The 22,808-nt window shown below is 56.2% G+C and overlaps 1 protein-coding gene across 9 annotated transcripts in view; it reads left to right on the top strand.

Annotated features, from left to right (window-relative positions):
• Nucleotides 1–22,808, top strand: part of PPFIA1 (PTPRF interacting protein alpha 1) — a 74,840-nt gene that overhangs the window by 17,831 nt on the left and 34,201 nt on the right. For 5 of the 9 annotated variants that reach the window (XM_053924081.1, XM_053924080.1, XM_053924084.1 and 2 more), the window contains exons 3-10: nucleotides 14,541–14,642; nucleotides 14,894–15,058; nucleotides 15,439–15,513; nucleotides 15,887–15,988; nucleotides 16,474–16,695; nucleotides 18,187–18,333; nucleotides 19,531–19,665; nucleotides 21,031–21,114. In XM_053924081.1, the coding sequence (XP_053780056.1) occupies nucleotides 14,541–14,642; nucleotides 14,894–15,058; nucleotides 15,439–15,513; nucleotides 15,887–15,988; nucleotides 16,474–16,695; nucleotides 18,187–18,333; nucleotides 19,531–19,665; nucleotides 21,031–21,114 (1,032 nt within the window). Of the gene's footprint in view, nucleotides 1–14,540; nucleotides 14,643–14,893; nucleotides 15,059–15,438; nucleotides 15,514–15,886; nucleotides 15,989–16,473; nucleotides 16,696–18,186; nucleotides 18,334–19,530; nucleotides 19,666–20,582; nucleotides 20,658–21,030; nucleotides 21,115–22,808 lie in introns of all 9 variants that reach the window. The other 4 variants (XM_053924079.1, XM_053924077.1, XM_053924076.1 and 1 more) reach the window with 1 other exon arrangement.

Raw genomic sequence — 22,808 nt, 5'->3', positions numbered from 1 at the left:
AGTCTCAAGGTTGCCTTCGAAGGGCCGAACGTAACTGCAGCTCCCGAACAGTCAAGGAGCGGTCACACCTGCACAGTCCTAAAATCACTTCGGCCCTTCGAAGGCAACCGCGAGGCTCATGTGGCCCCGGTGACGATGAGTGTGACAGCCCTGCTCTAAAGTATAAACATACAAACGAATCTGCCGGGTCAAAGAGTTACAAAATTCAATTCGCAGTGCTTCGAATGTTACAAATTATGGGGTATTAAATAGCTTTGTTGTTTTTGTCATTTCCTTCTACGTTTACAGTTTATAGTAAGAGTTTTCAATATCCTGACCCCCCCACACACACACACATAAAGATCACAAACACCCACGACGATCCCCACTGGTGACTCAGAGCAGGGTGGCCAACCTGTGCCCGCGGCCGCCGGCGGCCCAGGGTGGCTGTGAACGCAGCCCGCCGCAAAATCGTAAATTCACTCAAAACGTGATGAGACGTTTCTGTGATTACATGTTGCGATGTATTTAATGTGCAGCCCTGAGACAGCAAAGGCTGGGCACCCCGACTGAGGCCCACACTCGGCCCTGGGCCACGAGGGCTGCCCTGGAACACTTGCATTGTGGAAGGGACCGAACTTTGCTCAAATGCCCCCACCACGTCTCCCTCAGAGCCTCTGCCCTGGTTGGCAGCGTACGGGGGTGTTAATACATTCGGGTGCTCTAGGAATGGCTCTGCTTCCCTCACAGCCAGCCAGCCACACGAAGCCTCAGTGAGAAAGGAAGAGCTAAGTACTGGACCTTCCAGGTTTGCACAAAGCATGCAGGACCTGCGGCAGGACTGTGCTTGCCAGCAAGCTCTTAATTCACTGTTAAGCTTTTGGGGGAACAAGTATTTCTGTGGTTTGCACAAGAAAATGGCCTTGGAATGCACATTTTTTCCAACTTGAACCCTGTATTCTAACCACCCACAACTCCTTCCTGAACAGGCCTCTTCTGCCACTCAGGTGCCTGCCAGGCGTGCAGTGTCCCCACCCCAGCCGAAGATGTTTCCAGTTTGAAACTCACGCTTCCTCCCTGAAATGCAGTGAAGAGCGCCAGGCACCACGTAGGGCCCTGGGGACGGAGCAGCCCAGAGTGGTGGGCGGGTGGGCGCTGAGGGACCCTGGGTGGCCCCCCACGGACACCGGCTCCCTCTGCTGGCCGCATGGACACCAAGCGCAGCTGCTCCGACCCAGACAGACCCCGTTCGAAGGCAGAGAATGTCTGCGGGGCTGGAGAAGGTGCAGGCGACACAAAGATTCTTGGCTGAAAAACCCAAATCCTGCATTTCCGGGACACCCCTGGGGCTCTCTGAGGGCCAAGCGCTGGGGTCCACCCTCCACAGGACTCTGGGGTCAAGCAATGGGGCAAAGGGTCCCCTAGCCCCTCGTACCAACAGGTTTTATCACCCACGGGCTGTGAGGGAGTGCCCAGACCGCTCTGCAACGCAGCCCAGCCACCTACAGAGCGGGCACGGAGCCCCTGCCTCCCAGCACTGCTCACAGAGTAAAGTGCACCAGACAGGGTGCTGCAGGTCGGAGAGAGAGTTCACGTCATGAGGCACAAGAGCAGGAGATGTCTGCTGTTCGCTCATCTAATCCCCCAACAGCTGAGTGTCCAGCCTTCGGCTAGTGCCTGACCCACAGCAGACACTCAGCAAAGAGCCGCTAATAAAAGAACCGCTGTCCTGTCCAGCACGGCTCCGGGATCAGACTGTCGTCCTACAGACTGAAAGGTCACAGGTTTGACTCCCAGTCAGGGCGCATGTTAGAGGTGCCTGATCGGTGTGTCTCTCCTTCCCCTCTCTCTAAATCAGTGAGCATGTCCTCGGGTGAGGGACTGAAAAGAAGAGAAGCGAATACCGTCGTTACTGTCCTTAACTGCCTGATGAGCGTGCCAGGGGCTCAGAGACAAGGCGAGGGTAGAAAGAGGGGTGCAGGTCCCGTGGACAACCTGCACAGACTGCCTTCCCCGCCGACTCGCCCACCTTGAGCTACGGCTACCCGGGGGAGGAGACAGGGCGGTGGAAGCTACCTGCAGACACCCGGCAACACAGCTGAATGCCTACTTTCCAGCTGGTCGCTGAGGGCAGCCTGTGTGCTCGAGGAGGGAGATGCACCTGCCCGCAGCTCGAGGGCCCAGCACGCAGCAGCCAGCCACCCCCACCCCCACGGCCGGCGTGTCTGCAGCGGGGCAGCGTTCACCATAGAGGTTCCTTAGCCCTTTGCATCGACCACATGTCACACTTGGTCTCAAATGAAGCCCTTTCCATTTTAATTTGCGGGAAAACCATGACCAAATCAGACAACCCAAGTTAACAGACTATCCAAGACAACGCTCGCCTGCCACAGGACACGACGTACGTGACTGTCATGTGCGGCTGCCCTGACCCACTTTTCCGGACGACCCTTCCCTAGCTGCTGCGGCTTCTCCAGGACAACGCACACCTCCATCACACGAGCTGGGACAGGAGGCCAGAGGGGCAGCTGCCTCTCCCGGCTGTGAGCTGCCTGTGCTGGAGGTCAGTCCAGCTCACGGCCACCGGCTTGGCCGCCCCAGCCTGGGCTTGGAGGGACGCGCACACAAGGAAGGCCTGCTGCGGGCCGCTCCTCGACAAGACTGCCGCTTTTGGCGTTCTTCCCTTTTATCACCTTTCTTGTGAGTTTTCTGTGGCCAATCTCTTCCTCCTCAGGAGCCAGCGCGGCCGCGCGCAGCCCAGGGCAGTGCCCGGTGGGGCTCGTCCCGTGGTGGGGCAATGTGCTGCCACCAAGCGCGACGATCGATGCAGTTCTTTTTTTTTCCTCTTTGATCACCTTTATTTTCCCTATTCCAGTTTGGCAAAATATCTACAGTGCTAAGATGTTTCCTGATTTTTCTTTTTTTTAGTATATTTCATTGATTATGCTACTACAGTTATCCCATTTTTTCCCCCTTTCCCCCCTCAGCCCTGCACCCCCTCCCACCAGCATTCCCCACCTTTAGTTCATGTCCATGGGTCGTACATATAAGTTCTTTGTCTTCTCTATTTCCTACACTATTCTTACCCTCCCCCTGTCTATCTTCCACCTACCATTTGTGCTTCTTATTCCCTGTACCTTTTCCCCCCCTCTCCCCCTCCCATTCCCCCACTGATAACCCTCCATGTGGTCTCCATTTCTGCGATTCTCTTCCTGTTCTAGTTGTTTGCTTAGTTTTGGGGGGTTTTTTTTTAGGTTCAGTTGTGGATAGTTGTGAGCCTACTGTCACTTTACTGTTCATAGTTTTGATCTTCTTTTTCTTAGGTAACTCCCTTTAACATTTCATATAACAAGGGCTTGGTGATGATGAACTCCTTTAACTTGACCTTATCTGAGAAGCACTTTGTCTGCCCTTCCATTCTAAAGGATAGCTTTGCTGGAGAGAGTCATCTTGGATGTAGGCCCTTGCCTTTCATGACTTGGAATACTTCTTTCCAGCCCCTTCTTGCCTGCAGGGTTTCTTTGGAGAAATCAGCTGACAGTCTTATGGGAACTCCTTTGCAGGTAACTGTCTCCTTTTCTCTTGCTGCTTCTAAGATTCTTTCCTTCTCTTTAACCTTTGGCATTTTAATTATGTGTCTTCGTGTGGTCCTCTTTGGGTCCAGCTTCTTTGGGACTCTGTGCTTCCACAACTTGTATGTCTCATTCACCAAATTAGGGAAGTTCTTTCATTGTTTTTTAAAATAAGTTTTCAGTTCCTTGCTCTTCCTCTTCTCCTTCTGGCACCCCTATGCTTCCGATGTTGGTACTTTTGGAGATGTCTTAGTGTCTCTTAAACTCTCCTTGTTTTTTGAATTCTTGCTTCTTCATTTTGTTTAGCTCTTGCTTATGTTGCAAATCATGGGTTTGAATCCTGTCTTCCTTCCTTTCACTGCTGGTGCCCAGTACATGTTTTCTTACGTCACTTAGCGTAAGCTGCACCTCTGCCTTCACGTCGTGCCGTGCTCTAGGGGCTCTCTGAGCCTCCCGATCGCCAGGTTTTTGAACCCTGCGTCTGATAGGCTGCTCATCTCCCTTTGGTTTAGCTCTTCCTCTGGAGTTTGGATCTGTTCTTTCATTCGGGCCGCGTTTCTTTGTCTCCTCGTTCTGGCAGCCTCCCTGCGTGTGTGTCTGTGACTAGGCAGAGCTGCTTGGACTCCCTGTCTTAGTAGTGTGACCTGTGTGGAAAAGGCACCCGTCGACAATGTCATCGCCAGGGCGGGGCAGCCGCCTCTCTGCTGCGGGGTTGGGTGGGGAGGGCTCTGAGAGGGTCTCTGGTGGGTTGCCCTGCACTTGCCCTGCTTCTAGTCACTTCACCCCCTTCCCGTGTGCGGCTGGTGCCTTTCCAGCTGCCACCCCAGTGGTGAATCTCGGAGTGGGTGGGTTTGTGTCCCTTCTAAGACCTTTCGGGTTCTTTAAGCAGCAAAAATCCAACAGTTTCTTCCTCCGTTCCAACCCCCACTGGTGTTTACAGCCAGCGGTAACGGGGGCTGTCTTCCCAGTGCTGGGACCCTGGGCTGTGCAGTCTGCCCAGGCCAGGACCTCTTGCTCCCAAGGTTCCCCTCCCGGCCATTCTGCCACCCGTGCCGCTGCCGTACCGTGGCACACACCTCTCCGCCCGTGTCCGCGACACTGCCCTTCCTACCTGTCTGGATGCATGTGTCTTTGAATCCTTCCAAACAGCTCAATTTTCTGATGGTTCTGGGTTTTGAGATCTGGCCGTAGTTCTTTCTGCAGCTGCGCGCGGAGACGAAGCATGTCTGTCCACACCTCCGTCGTGGCCGGAGGCCCAGCTACCGTGGTGTTTTCTGCAAACCCGGCTGGGAGAGTCCAGAAGGGCCCAGGCCTGTTTGAAGGAGGGCTTTCTGCTCTGGGTTTGTTGTTTCACTGGCTTGGTTATCACCACCTTCCAGGCTCAGCTTTAACATTTTAATTAGAATGTTTCTGCCTGTGAGTGTCTCACTGAACATCATGCACTTGTGCAGGAGACGTACGAACTGCACATTGATACTCACATTTCACATTGTTTCAAAATGCACACGTGTGTCCATATCTTAGATTGTCCGGACTGACCGTAAGAAATGGTGTTTAAATACCGAAATGCTCCTAGAAACCCAAAATAGTTTGGTTTTCTCTTTAGCAGAAAGGTAAAAAAATGGGTGGCTAACCTTATACATACTTCCCGTGAAGAAATCCCAATTTTTGCCTAAAAGAAACTGCCTTCCAAAGAAGAAGGGAGTGAGGGCTGAGATACCTAGATATTTAAGTTGGAAGTTAGCAACAGGAACGGAACAATTCACTCTCTTCTGTAGTAAAGAAATATGCTGCCTCCTAGGGATGCCCAGTGGAAAAGAAAGCACACCTCCATATGAGCACGGAGCGGGGACGCTCACGCAGTGTCATTTGTGGTAGCTGGGAGCGGGAGCCACCCCGGTGCCCGCCCGTGGGTGAGGGGGTAGGCAGACACGTCCACAGTGGGCTGTGGCTCCGCCCTGGGGAGGAACGGAGCTCTGACATGCGCCGCGGCGTGGGCGACCCTTGAAGGCATTCTGCCGAGGGAGGAGGCTGGACGCAGAAGGACAGGTTCTGCATGGCGCCACTTACCTGGAGTGTCCAAGCCGGCAGGTCTGTTGAGACAGAGCAGATGAGTGGCCACCAGGGCCTGGGTGACGGGGACTGACTGCTCATGAGGCAGGGTGTCTTTGGGGGCGGTGACGAAGATGTCCAAAATTCAGCAGTGGTCGCGGTGACAGAGCACTGTGAGCAGGCTAAACCCACAGGGCTGCACGCTGCAGCGTGGGCAGGGCGGTGAGTTCTACGTTCGCGGCTTCGTCTCGGTGATTGTGGAGGAGAGCAGTGTGGTCACATCTCCTGTGGATTCGAATGATCTCAATTTCAAATACAGGGTCCGTCCCAGACAGCGCCCTTTTTATTACAAAACCTTTTATTACAAAATGATAAGCATGCAATTCTGTGGCAGCAGAGTCCCACTGCAGCACACCATGTGGCATCCTCGGTGACATGTTCAAATTCAAACTGTGACTTATCAAATTCAAACAATGACACCCCCGTCATTGCCCTACCAACCACTCTCAAGCTGGCCTTACTCTGCCGGACCCCGTATTTTGTAACACAGTCACGTCAGTATTTCAGTGAGGTCGTGCAGTTCTCTCAAGAGTAAAAAACGTTAAATTCTCAGAAACGACCCCGTTTCAGAGTGGGCTGGTAGGACACTGGTCAGTCGGGTGCGTGTCGTTAGCGCCTGGCAGCACCACCGTCGCTGGCAAACAGACCACGTTCGACAGCGAGGTTCCAGGCTCCGCCCCACTGATGCGGCTTGGAATTAGGGACGCACAGGACGCACCTCTTCCGCTGCTCAGCCAGATTTTAGGAAAGAGGCATGGGGTCTGTTTTTTAGTAGTTTATGTTGAGAGCAAGTTTCTGGTTCACAACAAAATTCAGGGGAAGGTGCAGGGATTTCCTCTGTATTTCCTGCCCCACCCTCACGGCCTCCCCAGCATCCCCGCCCCCCCCAGCAGTGGTGTATGTGTTATAGCGGATGAACCTGCACTGGCACGGCATCGTCACCCAGGGCCCACAGCTGGCGTGAGGGCCGCTCTCCGTGGTGTCTGTTCTGTGGGTTTGGGCAGACGGGCGAGGACGCGTGTCCACTGTTGTGTCAGACAGAGTGGGTCCACTGCCCTGGGGGTCTGCTCCACCTGTCCATCCCGCCCCGGCCCCCACCGAGCTGTTCGTTGTCTCTGTCGCTTCGCCTCTCCCACAGGGTCACGCGGTTGGGACCAGCAGCGTGCGGCCTGGTCAGACGGCATCTCTCTGGGTGACACGCGTTCACGTTTCTCCCCGTCTCTTCGTGGCTGGGTAGCGCCTTTCCCTGCCGTGCTGAGTAGTCGTCCCTTGTCTGGGCAGACCACAGTCTGTTCGCCGCCCTGCCGAGGGACTCCTCAGTTTGCTAAAGTAGACCCTGTCTCCATTTCTTCGTCACTGCCCGCGCCCCACACTCAGAGGGCACTTGCTTTTTGCCTGCAGTTAGCGACCGTGGTGGAAAGCGCTTTAAAGGTAACAGCCGCGGGTGGAGATGAGGGGGAGCGGAAGGTGTAGAAACGTAATGTGGGGTCACTCAAGGACACGGGCAGGGGGTGCTGCTGGGATGACGGGGACGAGAGGGCGTCATTGCTCTCGGTAAATGTTGCATCCGAGCTGTAGGAACTGAGTTTAAATCGGACTCATTGTGGCTTTTGATCAACAGTGTCTGCTTCATGTTACCTGAGCCTATTGCCCATATCGGAGCCTTTTGTCCAGAAGTAATAAATAGCGGCATTTTTTAAGCATTATGTGAGACCAAGTTCTTGGACTGATCTTAATGGTTAAATGTTATTTTTCCTCTTCTTAATCCTTGAAAATGTCAAACAGAAATAAATACAAATGTGTATTGCTCACACTTACACTTTAAAATGAAAATATTGCAGTGGTGATTGTATCTATTCAGTTTCCAAAAATACTTTCAACTTGAGTCATAGTAAATTGAATGCCACTTCCAACCAGCAGCCTGTTGGGCTTACAGTGTCTCTTAAACAAACGTTTTTCCCAGAGGAGGAAAAACGGAGACGCTGACAGGCGGAGGCCTGGGGGGGGCGGGTGATGGGCCGTGCGTGGGCCTGTGCTGGCCGCATTAGCTGTGCTGCCGGGACAGCACCGGCAGTGGGCACTGAGCGTGCTGGGGGACCCCACGCCGTGGGGCTTCCTGTCCAATGTCTATCCAAACTCCTGAGTTTAAATTTGCTTCCACACTTTTTTCGCTCATTGAATTCCTTTGAGCAGAGGAAGTGTTCCGTTAAGGAGTAAAAATAATTGTCAAGTTCTGTAAATTTGGTTTTTACCAGAGGCAGTGCAGCATATCATGGGGGGCTTTTGGCTAGTGAGTCTATTTTAAGAGACACCTGTATTTTTACCAAAATGATAGGAATTGAATATATTCCGTCAATAGGAGAAGGCAGACAGTGTGGGGCTGTCTGGGAAAGCGGAGGGCAGCCGTGTGAACAAGACGTAGCTCGCTCTGGTGGTGGAGGGACCCGAGAGGACAGGACGGCGGTCAGGAGTGAGGGCGGGGCTCCGCGGGGTCCCTCCTGCCTCTGGCACCGGGGCTGCCGGGCTGATGCCTTGCGGCCAGGGCCCTGAAGTTGTGACACACACACAGGCACACGCCAGGCCCCCGTGGTCCACCTCCTTACGCTTCCCCTCATGTTTCGTGTACAGGCAGTGAGATCTGTTCACGACAGAGCGTAAAACTTTGAAAAACGAAACATACACCCAGCCCTTCTGGGACCTGCGGTCCTGTGAGCCCACCACCTCGCTACGCCCCCCGCCCTCAGGCCTCCCTCTCTTCCTCCCCCTGGAATGCCGTGGCCATCACCACCGCAGTGCCAGCCCTTCAGCGCCCTCCCCTCTGTGCATCCCTGGACCTGCCCGCCACACGGAGACCTGCTCCTCGGAGTCCGTCCTCCGTCCACATTCACGAGTGACCAGCTGTGGGTCCAGGTGCTGCCACAGTCACATCACTTTTCTGCTGTGACCCGTCTTCCTGCATGGCGGTTTTGCTTCTCCCCCTGCACACAGGGCTCCTTGCCCATCCTCAGACTGAACGCATTGGTGAGGCTGGAGGGGTCAGAGGAGGTGGCCCTAAGTTCCTACCTGTATGTCTGGACCTCCACCCCTCTGTCGAGTCAGCTGCCTTCTTACCTCCTGGGGGTCAGCTGTGTGCTTCCAGGAAAGGCCACCCTCTGTGCTTACCCAGGTGACCCGACCTGTCTCAGCTCCTCACGGCAGACCTTCTGCCAGTCCCGCCTCTGCCTGCGTCCCTGCGTCTGCTGCAGCCGCTTCCCCATGTCTCTCCCCTCCAAGGCACAGGTTCTCGAGGGACTCCTGTGTCCTTGCTGCTGTCCTCCATTCTCTTCCCGACTCAGTCCAATCTGGCCTTCAGTCCCACCACGCTCCAGAACCGCTGTGTCACTGTCACCGTCAACCTCCATTGCAGCAGACCCAGCTGTCTGGGACCAGTGCCACCTGCGTCTGATCCGCTGGTCGCTGCTCCCTGCTCCCGGGAGCCCTGCTCCCCCAGGTGTTCTCCGGCCCCCCCTCCCCGCCCTGCTCCACTGGGGCCCTGCTTCCCTCCCAGACCCTGTGCAGTCGCCACGGGGCTGGAACCTCGTTCCTTCTCTGCACTCAGGGGACCTCGGGAATAAAATCGACACCCCTCGCCGCCACTCCCAGGGCTCCAGGCTGGGGGTCACAGCTCTCATGCGACGCTGCCACCGGAGGTTCTGAAAATATCTCAGAGCAGCAAGTCCCAAGCTGGACCTTCAGCTCTCCCTTCAAAACGCGATCTCCCGTAGTCGTTCCCGTCTCAGGAAACGGCGACTCTGTCCTTCACCTGGTGCTGCCAGGCTCCTTCGAGTCGTCCTGGCTGCCTCTTCTCTCAGACCCCCTCCCAGCCCGCCACAGGTCCCGTGGGTCTGCTGTCCGCACATCTGGGCCCTCGGCTTCTCTCGAGGGCACGCACCCCCTGGCCTTGCCTGCATGCGCTTGCGGGCCATCTCCCCGCCCTGGGCCCCACGCTGTGAACACAGTGTCCAGTGGAGCCTCTAGAAACTGATGGAGAGCGGGTGCACCTGGCGTGTGGCGGAGACTTGGGTCTGTTTCAAGAGTGCTTCCTTGGTCTCGTCTCCAGCGTTGGTCTTGGTTCAGGTCACCGCTTCTCCCTGGGCTTGTTGCCGTAGACTTGGGGCAGGTCTTCACTCCTCGTCTCTTCCGCCAGCCCTGCTTGGTGCTGTTCCTGGGGCCTTGGTTTGCCCCGCAGGCCCATCTGCAGCCCGTGCTTTGTACAGAGCACTGCCTGGCCTTGGCAGTTTGACCCACTCCCTGTGCTGGGCCCTCGGAGTCCGTAGACAGCTGGCTCCCAGAGCCTTCCAGCTGAAATTGTGCTGTGGTGCAGGGGGCCTCACCATCCAGCCTCACGCGGCCCGTCTGGGAGCAGACAGATGCCTCAGTGCTTGTGTGATGAGGCTCCCGCTGGCGGCACAGCCAGGTCCTCTCCGAATTCAGCTCTGGCCCCTACCTCCCGTCTCCACAGGTGATTGCCACTCTGCTTAGGGCTGACCTGCTGGGTCCCTGCTGTCTCTCTGTCTGCGCCGCTCTGGTCCGCTGGGCTGGCTCTGCACCTGCTTCTTGAACGCACTGCGACTTCCAGTTGGAGTGGCAGCATAAACTCATGCTTTGGCGCCTCTTTTTTCTAAACACGGCAGTGAAAAGGTAAAACTTAAATGGAGCAAAGAAGCCAAAAAACATAGGCAGGCTCCCAAAGAGGAAACACGCGCTTGGACGCAGAAGCAGAAGAGCAGCCCCGCAAGCATGTGGCAGCCGGTGGGGTCCCGGGCCTGAGGGCGTGGGCCCCACGCAGACGGGGCTGGAGGACACTCGGCACCCGCAGGTCCCTGGTGGCAGCGTGGGCCCTCGAACACCATGGGTTCAAACTGCACAGGTCCGTTGGCAAGTCCACATAAGACTGGGCCTGTTCAAGGGCCGACTGCGTGCATGACGTGAAAATGGCTGTTTTAACCAGGGCATTGATGGCTGGGTGGTTTCAGGGACGTCTGTCCCCCAGCGGCCTGTGTCATTGCCCCTCAGGGAGGTGTGGCCTGTGCACCCCTGGTGCCCTGGCAACCACGGCACTGGCTGGTCTGTCACCCGCTCCTTCCCACCGCACCCCTCTGTTAAGCCTCGCTCATTGCCAGCCTGTTGCTCCACTGTTTTCAGCGGTGGCCTGGGGTGTCCACTTCTTCACACACCAACCCGGTGAAAGTCTCCCTCCCTCCTAGGACTTGTGCTTGATGTCAGCAATTGACATGCATTCTGGCCCCAGGAGGCCCCCCAGCCGCTGTGATCTTGGTGCTCCCTGTAGTCCAGTGGTCTAGGCGCCCCTTCAACCTGCCCCTGGATCCCGCCGCGGCCTGCGCTGCTGTTGAGGGCACCCTCAGGTTGACGCTTCACCCCTGAAGTCCCTTCCTTTGGGAAGAGATGAGGCGCTCTCTCTTTTACTACCTGCTTCAGCCCCCACCCTGCCGGGCACAGTCTCTGAACCAGGGCTCAGGTGGGGACAATGGCCACTCCTCTGAGTGAGGGCCCTAGTCTAGTAGGTGAGCCCTCGGTGAGGGGGCATGAGCCAGGGGTTCCCTGCAGCCTGGGCCCCGCAGCCCCTGGGCGAGGGTGAGGGGATCAGGGCTGCACTCCAGCACAACACCCCCAAGGTGCGGCCCCCACCCTCGCGGCACCTTCCTCTGCCCCAGGCAGCCGCAGCCAGCCGGACAAGTGCTGCCGTCCTCCTGCCAGGAAGACGCCTGCTGGCGGGGGGTGGCGGGGGGCCTCTGGTGTCGGGTCCCCACCTCCTTGACTGGGTGGGGGTGTGAGGGAGCAGTCTTCCATCAACTACCCAGACTCTTGCCCTTTCCTACCGATTCTTCGTGGGTTTTCTTGAATAGGTGTTTCTTCGTTTGTTGTTTGACCTCAGGGCCAACGGAGACTTCGAGTATGGGTGCTCTTCAAATGTGATTCCGCCACTTTCCCTGGGAACAGGTCGGGGCAGTGCCCTGTGCTGTCAGCTGGGGGTCTGCTCACCCCGAGTCGTGGGTTCTTTTTTATCCTCACCTAAGGACACCTGTTCATGGCTTTTAGAGAGAGGGGAGAGGGGGCGGGGGAGAACCATCGATCGACTGCCTGTTGTGCGCACCCCGACTGAGGACTGAGCCCTCAGCCTGCGTACATGCCCTGCCTGGGAACTGAGCCTTCAGTCCACAGGACATCGCTCCAAGAGACTTAGCCACACCAGCCGGGCGAGGCGCGGCTTCTCGAAGAGCAGACGTTGGAAGAGGAGTCGGGTAGATGGAAACGACTGTTAGAGCACTTGTGACTGTCCCCGAGGCTCCTTACACTGTCCTCGTTCCTTTGGATGCTTTTTTCTTCTTGCTGTTCTGATTGGTTGTTTTTGGTTCCTTATGTTCCAAGTCATTGATTTGGTTCTTCTCTTTATCCACTCTACTGTTGTTTCCCTGTAAATTGTTCTTTATTTCAATTAGTGTGTCCTTCGTTTCTCACTGGGTCTTCTTTATGCTGCTGAGGTCTCACTGAGTTCCTTGAGCATCCTTATAACCAGTGTTTCGAACTCTGCGTCAGATCGATTGCTTATCTCCATTTTGGTTAGTTCTTTTTCTTTGTCTACTCATTTGGGCAGCCTCCCCGTGTTTGTTTCTATGTTAAATTAGGTAGAGCTGCTTTGACTCCGTGTCTTGGTGGTGTGGCCTAATGTAGTAGGTGTCCTGGAGGGTCTCGTGGCACAGCTTCCCCTATCACCCAAGCTGGGTACTTGAGATGTGCCCTCTGTGTGGGCTGAGTACTCCCTCCTCTTGTAGTTGAGTCTTGGTTGCTGTTGGCAGGTCGATGGGAGGGATTTACCCAGGTCAGTCAGCTGCAAGGACTGGCTGTGACCACTGGCCACCAAACTCTGCCCCCTGTGGAGGATCAGCTGTGCAGGGGACAGGGTGGTGGTGCTCTGATGTGGTCTGTAGCTGTCCACTGGGGGTGCTGACCCTGGGGTTTCCTGGGTGGTGCAGGCCAAGGTCAGCCCCCCCCTGTGTTCTGCCTGGGATCACCCTGCCTGAACTGTAAAGCAGTCTGAGGTGGCTGCTACTTGTGCTGGGCTTGCAGGTTTCCAGGTGAAGCCAAGCTGTGAATCTAGGCTGGCTTCTCCTAGTGCCTGGCCTGGGGCCACTTACCAAGAGTTAAGGGGGCTGGGGGCTCAATGTTGCCTGTTTGACAGGATTTAGGAGGTTGTGAATCTTGAGCCAAGACCAGCCGTTCACATGGAAAAGCCACTGTTAACCTCTTGTGCAGGCCCCTGAGTTTGGTGGGGCGGAGCCTCAGGGGTCTCCAGGGCCGGGCAAACAGTGTGAGCCAGGTGGATGGAGTCTCAGGTATGGTACCCACCTACCAGCTCATAGGGGTGCCAGAAGGAGAAGACAGAGAGCAAGAAATTGGAAATCTGTTTGGAAAAATAGTAAAAGAAAACTTCCCTAACTTGGTGAAGGACATAGACACGCAAGTCCAGGAAGGACAGAGAGTCCCAAACAAGATGGACCCAAGAGGCCCCCTCCTAGAAACCTAATTAAAATGCCAAAGGGTGAAGACAAAGATAGAATCTTACAATTCGCAATAGAAGAGCAGGTAATTACCTAGAAGAAAGGCCCCATAATATTGTCAGCTGAATTGTCAAAAGAAACTTTGCAGGCTGGAGGGGTTGGCAGGAATACTGAAAGTGATCAGAAGCAGAGACCTGCAGCCGAGATTGCTTTACCGTTTAGAATCGAGCTTATCAGGCAAGAAAGAGCTAAAGGAGCTCATCATCACCAAGCCATTGTTGTATGAAGTGTTAAGGGGACTTACGTAGGAGAAAGAAGATTAAAACTGTGACCACTACAATGGCAATAAACACACACCGGTCAACAACTGAGTTTAAAAACAAATGAAGCAAACGGGAAGAACAGAGACGGGCTGTGGGTGCCGACAGTGTTCTGAGGGCTGCAGATGGGAGGGGTGGGGAAATGGGTGAGGAGGTGAGGGGATTAAGAAGCACAAATAGGTAGTTAGGGAATAGCCAGGGTGGTGTAAAGTACAGTAAGGAAATGGAGTAGCCGAAGAAGTTACACGCATGACCCCTGGACAGGAACAGTGGGGGCGGGGGCATAGGGGGGAATCCAGACGGCCGAATAGCACAATCGGTAAAGTGTAATTCAAAACCAAGTGGCCTTTAGACCACTCCTTCCATGACAGCATTCCCAAGTGCCCTTCGAGGTCCCTAAATTATCTGCCTCCCTGTCCCCTTCAGTTTGCTCCTCTCAAAATAAGAGCATTCAAGAAAAAGTAGATCCTTTCATTGTATGCTTTTCGCTTGCTTTTCAAGTATTTCACGTTTGTGTCGTGGGTCAGACAGGCTTCTGGGGTCACCCTTGTCAGTGGGTTCTGAGGAGGGGTGACTTCTGTGGTGCGGTTGACTTTGACTTCAAAGAGTTAATTTATGGATGAACTTTAGCATGCCACCTGTTTGTACCTTGATGTGTAGAATCACCTAAATCAACCACTTTTCGTATGTTGAATGTCACGTTGATGAAGTGAACCTTTATCCCTTCTTTGTCCTTTAGAGAGAGAAACTTTTAAAATATCCTGAGACATTGGCATGTCATTTTAATTATTCCAGAGGAGTTTTGCTCCGTTAAACCTGACAGGCAGTCTGAGCTAGGGTGGCCTGTGTGGTCCTGGGCTCGTGGTCTGACCCCTCCTCCCCGGGAGTGGGACAGGCATCCGGACAGCCAGCGGCCGGCCAGCGCTGCCTCTGTGTGGGGCCGGAGAGGCTGGACAGGAGTCTGCCCTGAGGCCCGCCTCCCTGTCCTGGTTTCCTAGGAGTTCGCAGCACTGACGAAAGAACTCAGCGTGCGCAGGGAGCAGCTCCTGGAGCGGGAGGAGGAGATCGCTGAGCTGAAGGCGGAGAGAAACAACACCCGGGTTAGTAGAGGCGTCAGCGCCTCTGGAGGCGGCCCTCCCTCTGGCGGGGCCTTGCTTCCAGTGCTGTGCCCCCCGCTTGGGGTGAGAATGACGGGTGCTCGAATACGTTTGAGGGGCCTGTGCCTGACGACAGACTGAACGGAGGGGAGTCCAGCCCATCTCAGCGTGAGGGCTCAGGGAGCTGTTTGCCCCAAGTTCACATAGGGTGTCCACACTGTTCTCTAACCTACCCGCCTCGGCCTTCCCCGCAGCTGCTGCTGGAACACCTGGAATGCCTCGTGTCCCGGCACGAGCGCTCGCTCCGGATGACGGTGGTGAAGAGGCAGGCCCAGTCCCCGGCGGGCGTGTCCAGCGAGGTGGAAGTCCTCAAAGCACTCAAGTCCTTATTCGAGCACCACAAAGCTCTGGACGAAAAGGTACCGCGAGCCACGTAGTCGCGCATGACTTGGGCACACACGGCGCCACTAGGTGGGCCTGCGTGGGGGCCATTGCAGCAGCTTCCTGCGTCCCTCTGGACGGTTCCCGTAGGAGGACGGAGCTCTGTGTAGCTGAAGAGTGTCGGTTGGCATTGGTATCTTAGAGTGCATGATATTCAGCGTATTGATTTGTTACAAAGAATTGAATAGTACATTTAGGGGGCGTATTTTTCTAGAATTTAAAGTTATTAAGCAAACACTGAGATCGATGAAAGACATTCAGGTATTCTATTATGTTGTATTACAGTAGTAGTGTATTAGAGTAACTGCGTTAAGACTCACGTGTGTGCACGCCCAGACCGCACCCCTTTCATTTCCAGGTGAGAGAGCGCTTGCGAGTCGCACTGGAAAGGTGTAGCTTGTTGGAAGAGGAATTAGGGGCCACGCACAAAGAGGTGAGTCGACGAGCCGCCACGTGGTTGGAAGTGAGGGCTGTACTTCTTTCTCTCTCAATGTAAAAGAGATTACGAAGGCTGTAGTGGTGTGTATCAGAGGCTGTGGGTCTTCCTGAGTGAGGACCAAGCCCCCGGGCCATTTCAGTGTCTGGTGAACGGGACCCTTACTTCAGAGTCGCAGAGGCTCTTAGGGACCCGTCTGTGCAGTGGACAACACACTGTGATTTCACGAGCCTGGGCGTGTTCAGGATGAGCAGCATCACCGTGCGTCTGTTTGTGTGTTACGTTTGCAGTTCATAGTTGTGTCTCCAAGAGGAGCTTTGCTGCCTTCACTTACACTGCTTTCCTCTCACGTTCCATTTTTTGGTTTTAGCTAATGATTCTTAAAGAACAGAATAACCAGAAAAAAACACTGGCAGACGGGGTGCTTGACGTGAACCACGAACAAGAGAGCACGCCAAGCACGAATGGGAAGGCAAGTCTCTGGGCTTCCCTGGGCCGCCTCCTGCTTCCCGGTCCCCATGTCCACCACGCGCGCAGGGCTGTCGGGAGCGCTGTTGCGTGGCACAGCCTGGACCTCGCGCGCTCCCGTGTGCGCTCACGTGTGCTCATGCACGCTCTGCAGTCCAGCAGCTGGTGTAGATCAGTTTTTTTAAAGGTGTTTTTATCCATCTATCCATCTGTCTATCTAATTTATTTTTAGAGAGGGGAAGGGAGGGAGAAAGAAACATCCATGTGTTGTTGCCTCTCACACGCCCCCTGCTGGGGACCTGGCCCGCAACCCAGGCATGTGTCCTGACTGGGAATCGAACTGGTGACCCTTGGTCCGTAGGCTGGCACTCAGTCCACTGAGCCACAGCAGCCAGGGCACATAAATCAATTTTGATTCTACCTGTTTCCCAGAAGTACTTTGTTTCCTAACTCACCAAACAAGCTAGTTAAGAACTTTCCCTCCATCAGAGATCTTCTGATGGCTCTTTGAGCCACGAGGAAGACCTTGCGAAGGTCATGGAGCTGCAGGAGGTCATCGATAAGCAGTCTCGGGAGCAAGGCCAGATGAAGGAGCGCCTGGCTGCCCTGTCCTCCCATGTGGCGGAGCTGGAAGAGGACCTGGACACCGCCAGGAAAGACCTCATCAAGTCGGAGGAGGCGAACACCAAGCTGCAGCGGGACGCACGGGAGGTAAGGGCTCCTGGGAGCTCTAGGGTCGGCATTGTGCTGGGCGTTCAGGCGGTTTCGGCTTGCTCATTGTCCCTCAGCCTCCCAGTTGTGTTCGACCTTCGGGTCGTTGCGTACACACGGCAGACAGAAGGGCGCTGTGCAACTGGCAGGCCACCTCCTGGTGTCGGTGGCCCAGCCTCCTCTCCCTGAGGTCTCTGAAGGCAGAATATACCTGTTCCCATTGGTCACCACACCAGCGGTGCAGAAGGGACATGGGGCCACCCCTTCCGGCCATGCTGCCGCATGCCTGCGTGACACCCGTTTGCAGCCTCCTGGTTTCTTCCGGGTCTGGGCTGAGTGCCACCTTCCCCGTGCTCAGGTTTCCTTCTGACACACACTCGAGCACGTGGACGTCAGTGTCTGCTATGTGCCTGTCCAGGTGCGGTGGTGGCTGCCTCGTCCAGACTGCGCATGGAGTGTTGGCGTGCCTCGAGCCTTCCAATGTCCTGTCCTCAGTGGTGCTGAGTCCCAGGGCTCGGACAGACGGGGGACCTCTGACGATATGTGGCAATGTGCTTGTTTCTGCGTGAGAATTCACGAGAAACTAATCCTCATAAAAGACAAACAAGGACCAGAGAATTTCTCTGGCATTGTCCCTCCATCACTTCAACCTGTTGTTTGTCAACAAAACGAGCAAACAGAGTCCCGACCTTTCCTCCCCTGGCAGAGCCGCAGGGGGCCCCTCTGCGGCCCGCGGACGCGCAGGTGGAGTGCCCCGTGGAGCCGGTCGCTCTTCGGCAGCGGGGCGTTATCTGTGCGGCAGAGTGCTGTGTGCAGAGAAGTTTGAAATTCCTTCAAGGCCGGTCCCTTTTAATGCTAAGACTTTGCTCTCATTAGTCAGTCAGCAGGAAGCGAGCAAATACGAATTCTACGGGGGAGCAGGAACTGCAGGAGAAGGAAGTGCTGCCTGGGTTTCAGTGCTTATTACCGTGTGATACAGTTTGTATGGGATGAGGCTTTAGAAGGGTGTGTCCTATCATCTTGAACTTTGACTTGTGTTTCCATTCATTGATATTGTCTCCTTCATCTTGTGGTCACTGGATGTGATTTCATCCAACTTTTGCCCAAGACGATGACACAGCGTGTGCCCGCCCGCGTCCTGTCTTGTGCGTGTGAGCCCGCCCATGTCGGGAGGCACGTGGGCACAGCTTCATCGCGGGCCTTGCCCCATGGGCTCTGTGCACGTGGGGGTGGCCCGTCACACGCTCTCTGAAGTGCCCTGTGGAAGAGACGGGCTCGGCTAACCGAGTGTCCGGGCGTAGTCGCGAGGCGAGCGTCTGTGGTACCTGAGGCAGGCCCACTCTCAGCCACGTTGTAGGAAGTTGTCACCCCTGCGCGTTTAGTTTGGGGGGCGCGAATTTTACATCCGACTTGGAGATTAGGGTCTGGTCCATTCTTCCTCTCACGAACACCCCTGTACTCTGTGCTGTCCCCCCGTGCTGCCCCGTGCAGGCTGCGGCCCAGAAGGAGGACATGGAGGAGAGGATCACCACGCTGGAGAAGCGCTACCTGGCGGCACAGCGCGAGGCCGCCTCCGTGCACGACCTCAACGACAGGCTTGAGAACGAGATTGCCAACAAGGAGGCCGCACGCCGGCAGGTAGTGGCTCCCACAGAGCGGGTCTGCCTTCTGCCAGTTCATTACCAGGGGAACTGCGGGCCTTTCTCCTGTGACTCTCCTGCTGGGGTCAAGTCCAGATGTAACGCGTGTATGATCTCAGACGACACTTTGAGAAGTACGGTCATTCCGGTTGAGTGTTCGATTACGAAGGAGTTGATTTTACCAGTTCATGGAGCTGTGCTCCTTGATCTTTCTTCTGTTTTGTTTTGTTTTAATGGAACGTGAACCTGTTGTCTGTCGGCACTTTTTACCAAAGAAACAGGGAGTGGCAAAGAACGTAAAAGCACTCGGCTGCTGTGCGTAATTGGGGCCAGAGTGCTGATAAGGGCAGAGGCAGAGCACGGCCTGTAGGAAGCCCCTGTGCCTCCGTGAGCCACCGCCACTCCGCTTCCTCCGGAGTCTTGGGCTTTCGGGAGTGAACCAGAAAAGCCAAATCCGGACTCTGGAAGCTCGAGCGAGTTGGTCTGGCGCGTCGTCAAGTGTGTCGTTAGGGCCCAGCGTGAAAACAAAGGCTCACTACTAGGCAGCTGTGCGCGTTACACAGCGGAACGCTGTTCCAGAGCGTGTGCGGTGCCCGCACACCTGAGTTGGGACGGGTGGCAAGCACGACGGACCACGTGTGTGTCCCGGAGGGCGTTCGCACACACTCGCACGCATCGGACGGGAGAGGCTGCGGGAGACAGGCGCTCACCTCGTGGGGGCCTGCACTTGCAAGACGCCTTCTGCCCGTGCTTTCCCCAAAACCCTTCTGTCTAAGTTTTTGTGTTGAAGTTGTTTTAGAGTAAGGATTTTTTTTAAAGAAAAATCACACGTTTGCAAAAGTAACTTGAGAGGCGTTTGAAGGCACGCTCGTGGAAGGTTGGCGTTCCAGAGGAGACGAAAGCCGTGCTGTGGCTGATGGCTGAGGCGGCCAGCTGTCAGGAGAAACGGGCCTGACTTTCTCAGAAGAACGACCAAGGTGCTGCAGAAAACAGGGCTCCCTTAGTGCAGAGGAACGACACTCAGGGAGAGCAGCTGCTGTGCCCTCAGACGGTGGCTGTGAGCCTCTCGCAGGGGCTGTGCCACTGGGCAGCAGCTTCCAGAGCGGTGGGTAGGTGGCCGCACTCAGAGCTGCTGGTTTGTTAACAACGGACGCGGCTGGAGGCCTTGTCCACTCGCGCTCTGCTCTCTCCACAGACTGAGGACAAGAACCGCCAGCTGCAGGAGCGCCTGGAGCTGGCCGAGCAGAAGCTGCAGCAGACCCTGCGGAAGGCGGAGACTCTCCCGGAGGTGGAGGCCGAGCTGGCGCAGCGGGTGGCTGCCCTCTCCAAGGTACTGCCCTGGGCCTCCTTCCCCTGCACGGGGGGGGGGGGGGGGGGGGGGGGGGTGTTCACTGGGAGGGTGGTTTGCCCCTGGGCCTTGTTGGTCCTTGGGCTTCGGGACTTGCCGGAGTAGCCAGACTGGCTTCTAGTGCTATTTTCTTGAGGTTGGAACGCTTTCCAAGTGTCAGACACTGTCCCCCTTTTTCTGTCATCCGATGTTAATTCCTCTCCAGTTCGTCCGATGTGTGTGTCTGTCCCTGTGTGGGTGATCACAGAGTCACTGTTCCTGGGAGTTACAGCCGTAGCTCAGAGCCGAGGACAGCGGCTCTTTGTGCAGGAAGGGAAGAGTGCCTCAGAAGTAGGAAAGGCCGTTCTCTTCTGGAAACAGTCAGAATAAATGTGCGAGTTTTAAGTAACTTACTCATTTGTCCAACATGTATCAGCCAGGCCTGTGCAAGGCATAGTGCTGGCCCTCACAAGTGTCCCCACCCCTGGGGGACGTAGGCAGGTGACAGGGTGGTTTCAGAACTCTGTGTGGGGTAAGTGCGCGGCTAGGCGGCCCGCACAGGAGGACTGGCATAGCCCAGTCGCCCCGCCTCACTGGGCTGAGGAGGGATAAGGGTCTGTGTGCCAGGGGCTCTGGGCCCAGCAGCCGCAGTGGGAGCAGCGGCTGATGGTGGGGTCTGCCCGGCTGGAGCTCATGAGCTGCCGGGAGGGACAGGCGAGAAAGGCGCAGGACAGACAGGATGCTGTCGTGAGGCCGGCGTTGGGTTAGTCGGATGACACCAAGTGCTTACAGACCGTCTGTGGCGCGAGTTCCCTGCTGACAGCTGTGACAGAAGCATGCCCTTTCCATCGTGATCTGCGTTTAAAGTCTCGGTTTCTCTTCTCCCTTGTCATCTCTCCTGTCCCTGGTCGGCCTTGTAGTCTGACCTTTTGTCTTCTGGAAGCTCTGCCGCTAAGGAAGCTAAACTGTGCGAACTCACGTCCCAGCTTAGGAAGGTAGCCGTGCCGCCGTCGGGTCGCGCTCGCTGCTCTGCTCTCCACGCACACCCACCGCACAGGCTCGGGACGGGGGAGGCCCGAGAGAGCCTGGGCACTGGGCTCAGTACGGGGAGGCACAGTTCCCTCCCGGAGCTTGTCCCCACCCCAGCCATGCCCAGGGCCACCCGCAGGAGGGTCAGCCGCCTCCCAGGCTCACGCACGCGGCCACGCTGGATGTGCTGGTGGATGTGAGGAAACACTTCCATCGAGCGTGGTGGACGCGTCCGCATGGCGCATGGTGTGCTTGTTGCTGCTGCTGTAGTTAGTGTGCGGCACGCGGTCCTCAGGGTCACGTCGCTGCTGGTTGACTGTACACTGTTCTTGCCGACAGGCCGAAGAAAGACACGGCAACACGGAGGAGCGGCTGCGCCAGATGGAGGCACAGCTGGAGGAGAAGAACCAGGAGCTGCAGCGGGTGTGTGACCCAGCAGGCACTCCCGCACCGAGCGGGGCCGGGGATGTGGTGGGGGCGGGGGGGCCCTGGGCCCGGCTCTCTTCTCCCAGCTCTGCCCCCTCTCCACTCCTGCCGCATGTGTGGGCCCGGAGGCCACACCTGCACCTTGTGTGCTGGGAGGCGCACTGCCATGTGGACAACTGTGTGTCCGTTGGGGGCAGGGGCACCTGGTGCCTCCACACCTGGGAGGCTGCCAGCCACCCTGGCGGTCCTGGCCCCATGGCACGGACCTGGGATGCCCCTCAGACATGCCTGAGGTGCTGGCTTGAGCCCCTGAAGCTGGGCTAGACCAGTTTCTGTGCCTGGTCTGCCTGCTTATTAGGAAGTGGCACCTATGTCCCAAGTTCAGGTCGCTGCCCAGGCTTCTGTCCCAAAGTACCAAATTGTCACTGCAGACACAAAGTTCAAGGGGACCCGTGGCTGCGCTGTGCTGCCCAAAGGACGCATGTGCACAAGTGCACAGGGGCTTGTGTGCACACATGCACACAGGTGTAGGCACACGCACAGCCTCGCGTACGTGCTGCGCAGGCTCATGCACACACACTCACAGGCACATGCACACACACAAGCTCCTGAACACGTGTGCACGCAGGTGAGTGCACACATTCACAGGTGAGTGCGCGTGCACACGCTCATGCACACAGGCGTGTGCACGCGTGTTCGTAGAGGCGCACATGCACACAGGCTCGTGTGCAGGCTCACCTTCTGGAGAATCAGCGTTCTGCCAGCTCACGGCGCACTCCGTCATTTGGAGAGCTGGCCCAGAGGGTTTCCAAAGACTCGTGTAGCGATGGGTTCTGGTTACAACTCAGGTCCCTCTGAGTCGACCTGTGAGCTGTGCGTGGCGAACATTTGGGTGCTCGTGCCTTGTCGTGCGCGGTCTCCTGCAGGGTGGTGGGGCCCGTGAGGCCTGATTCAGGTGCTGTGTACACCTACAGCAGCCACAGGAGAAAAGGTGGACACCGGCGCCTACGGAGGGGCCGGAGTGCAGTCTGCGGGTGTGCCTCTCCTCCCTGGGCGGTGTGGCTCGGGTGCTTCTCTGCCCCGGCCGTGCATGGGGGACAGCAAGCTTCCAGGGGTGTCCGGCCTGCGGCCATCGGATGGCAATGCATGTGGCCCAATACAGAATCGTAAATTTACTTAGAACCTTTTTTCTTCTGGCTCCTCAGTTTTTGTTAGTGTTTCTGCATTTCACGTGTGGTCCACAACAACGCTTCCTCTTCTGGTGTGGCCCAGAGGTGCCAAGAGGTCGGACACCCCCCAGAAAAAAATTGATAGTTTTATAGAACTATCAACTGTATAGACTTACCAACTTTGGTGTTACATTTTTAAGTTACTTACAATTATTTGCAATTTTCAGTATAAATTTTTACTATAAAAAGTTGAAGTAACAGAGGACTTTGAAGAAAAACAACTGAAAGTCTGTTTCTAGTGACTTTTTCCCAATGTGAATCTTCTTACCTTGGCTCTGTGGGTTCAATTCCCTTCCTTCCCTGGAAGGAGGGACAGGCTCCCGTCTGCTGAGGGCAGCCCCTCCCCTGGTGCAGACCCGCTGGTTCCCGCCCGAGCGCCCGAGCGCCCGTTCCCCCTGTGCATCTGCCTGCCTGCCTGCCTCCCAAGTCTGCCTGACACTTCGTGACGGGCGCTGCTCCCAT

Source organism: Desmodus rotundus, chromosome 5, assembly GCF_022682495.2.
Source record: "Desmodus rotundus isolate HL8 chromosome 5, HLdesRot8A.1, whole genome shotgun sequence".
In the NCBI taxonomy this organism is placed as follows: domain Eukaryota; kingdom Metazoa; phylum Chordata; class Mammalia; order Chiroptera; family Phyllostomidae; genus Desmodus; species Desmodus rotundus.
The sequence above is the reverse complement of the archived record's forward strand: the minus strand, read 5'-3'. Positions and strand labels throughout refer to the sequence as shown.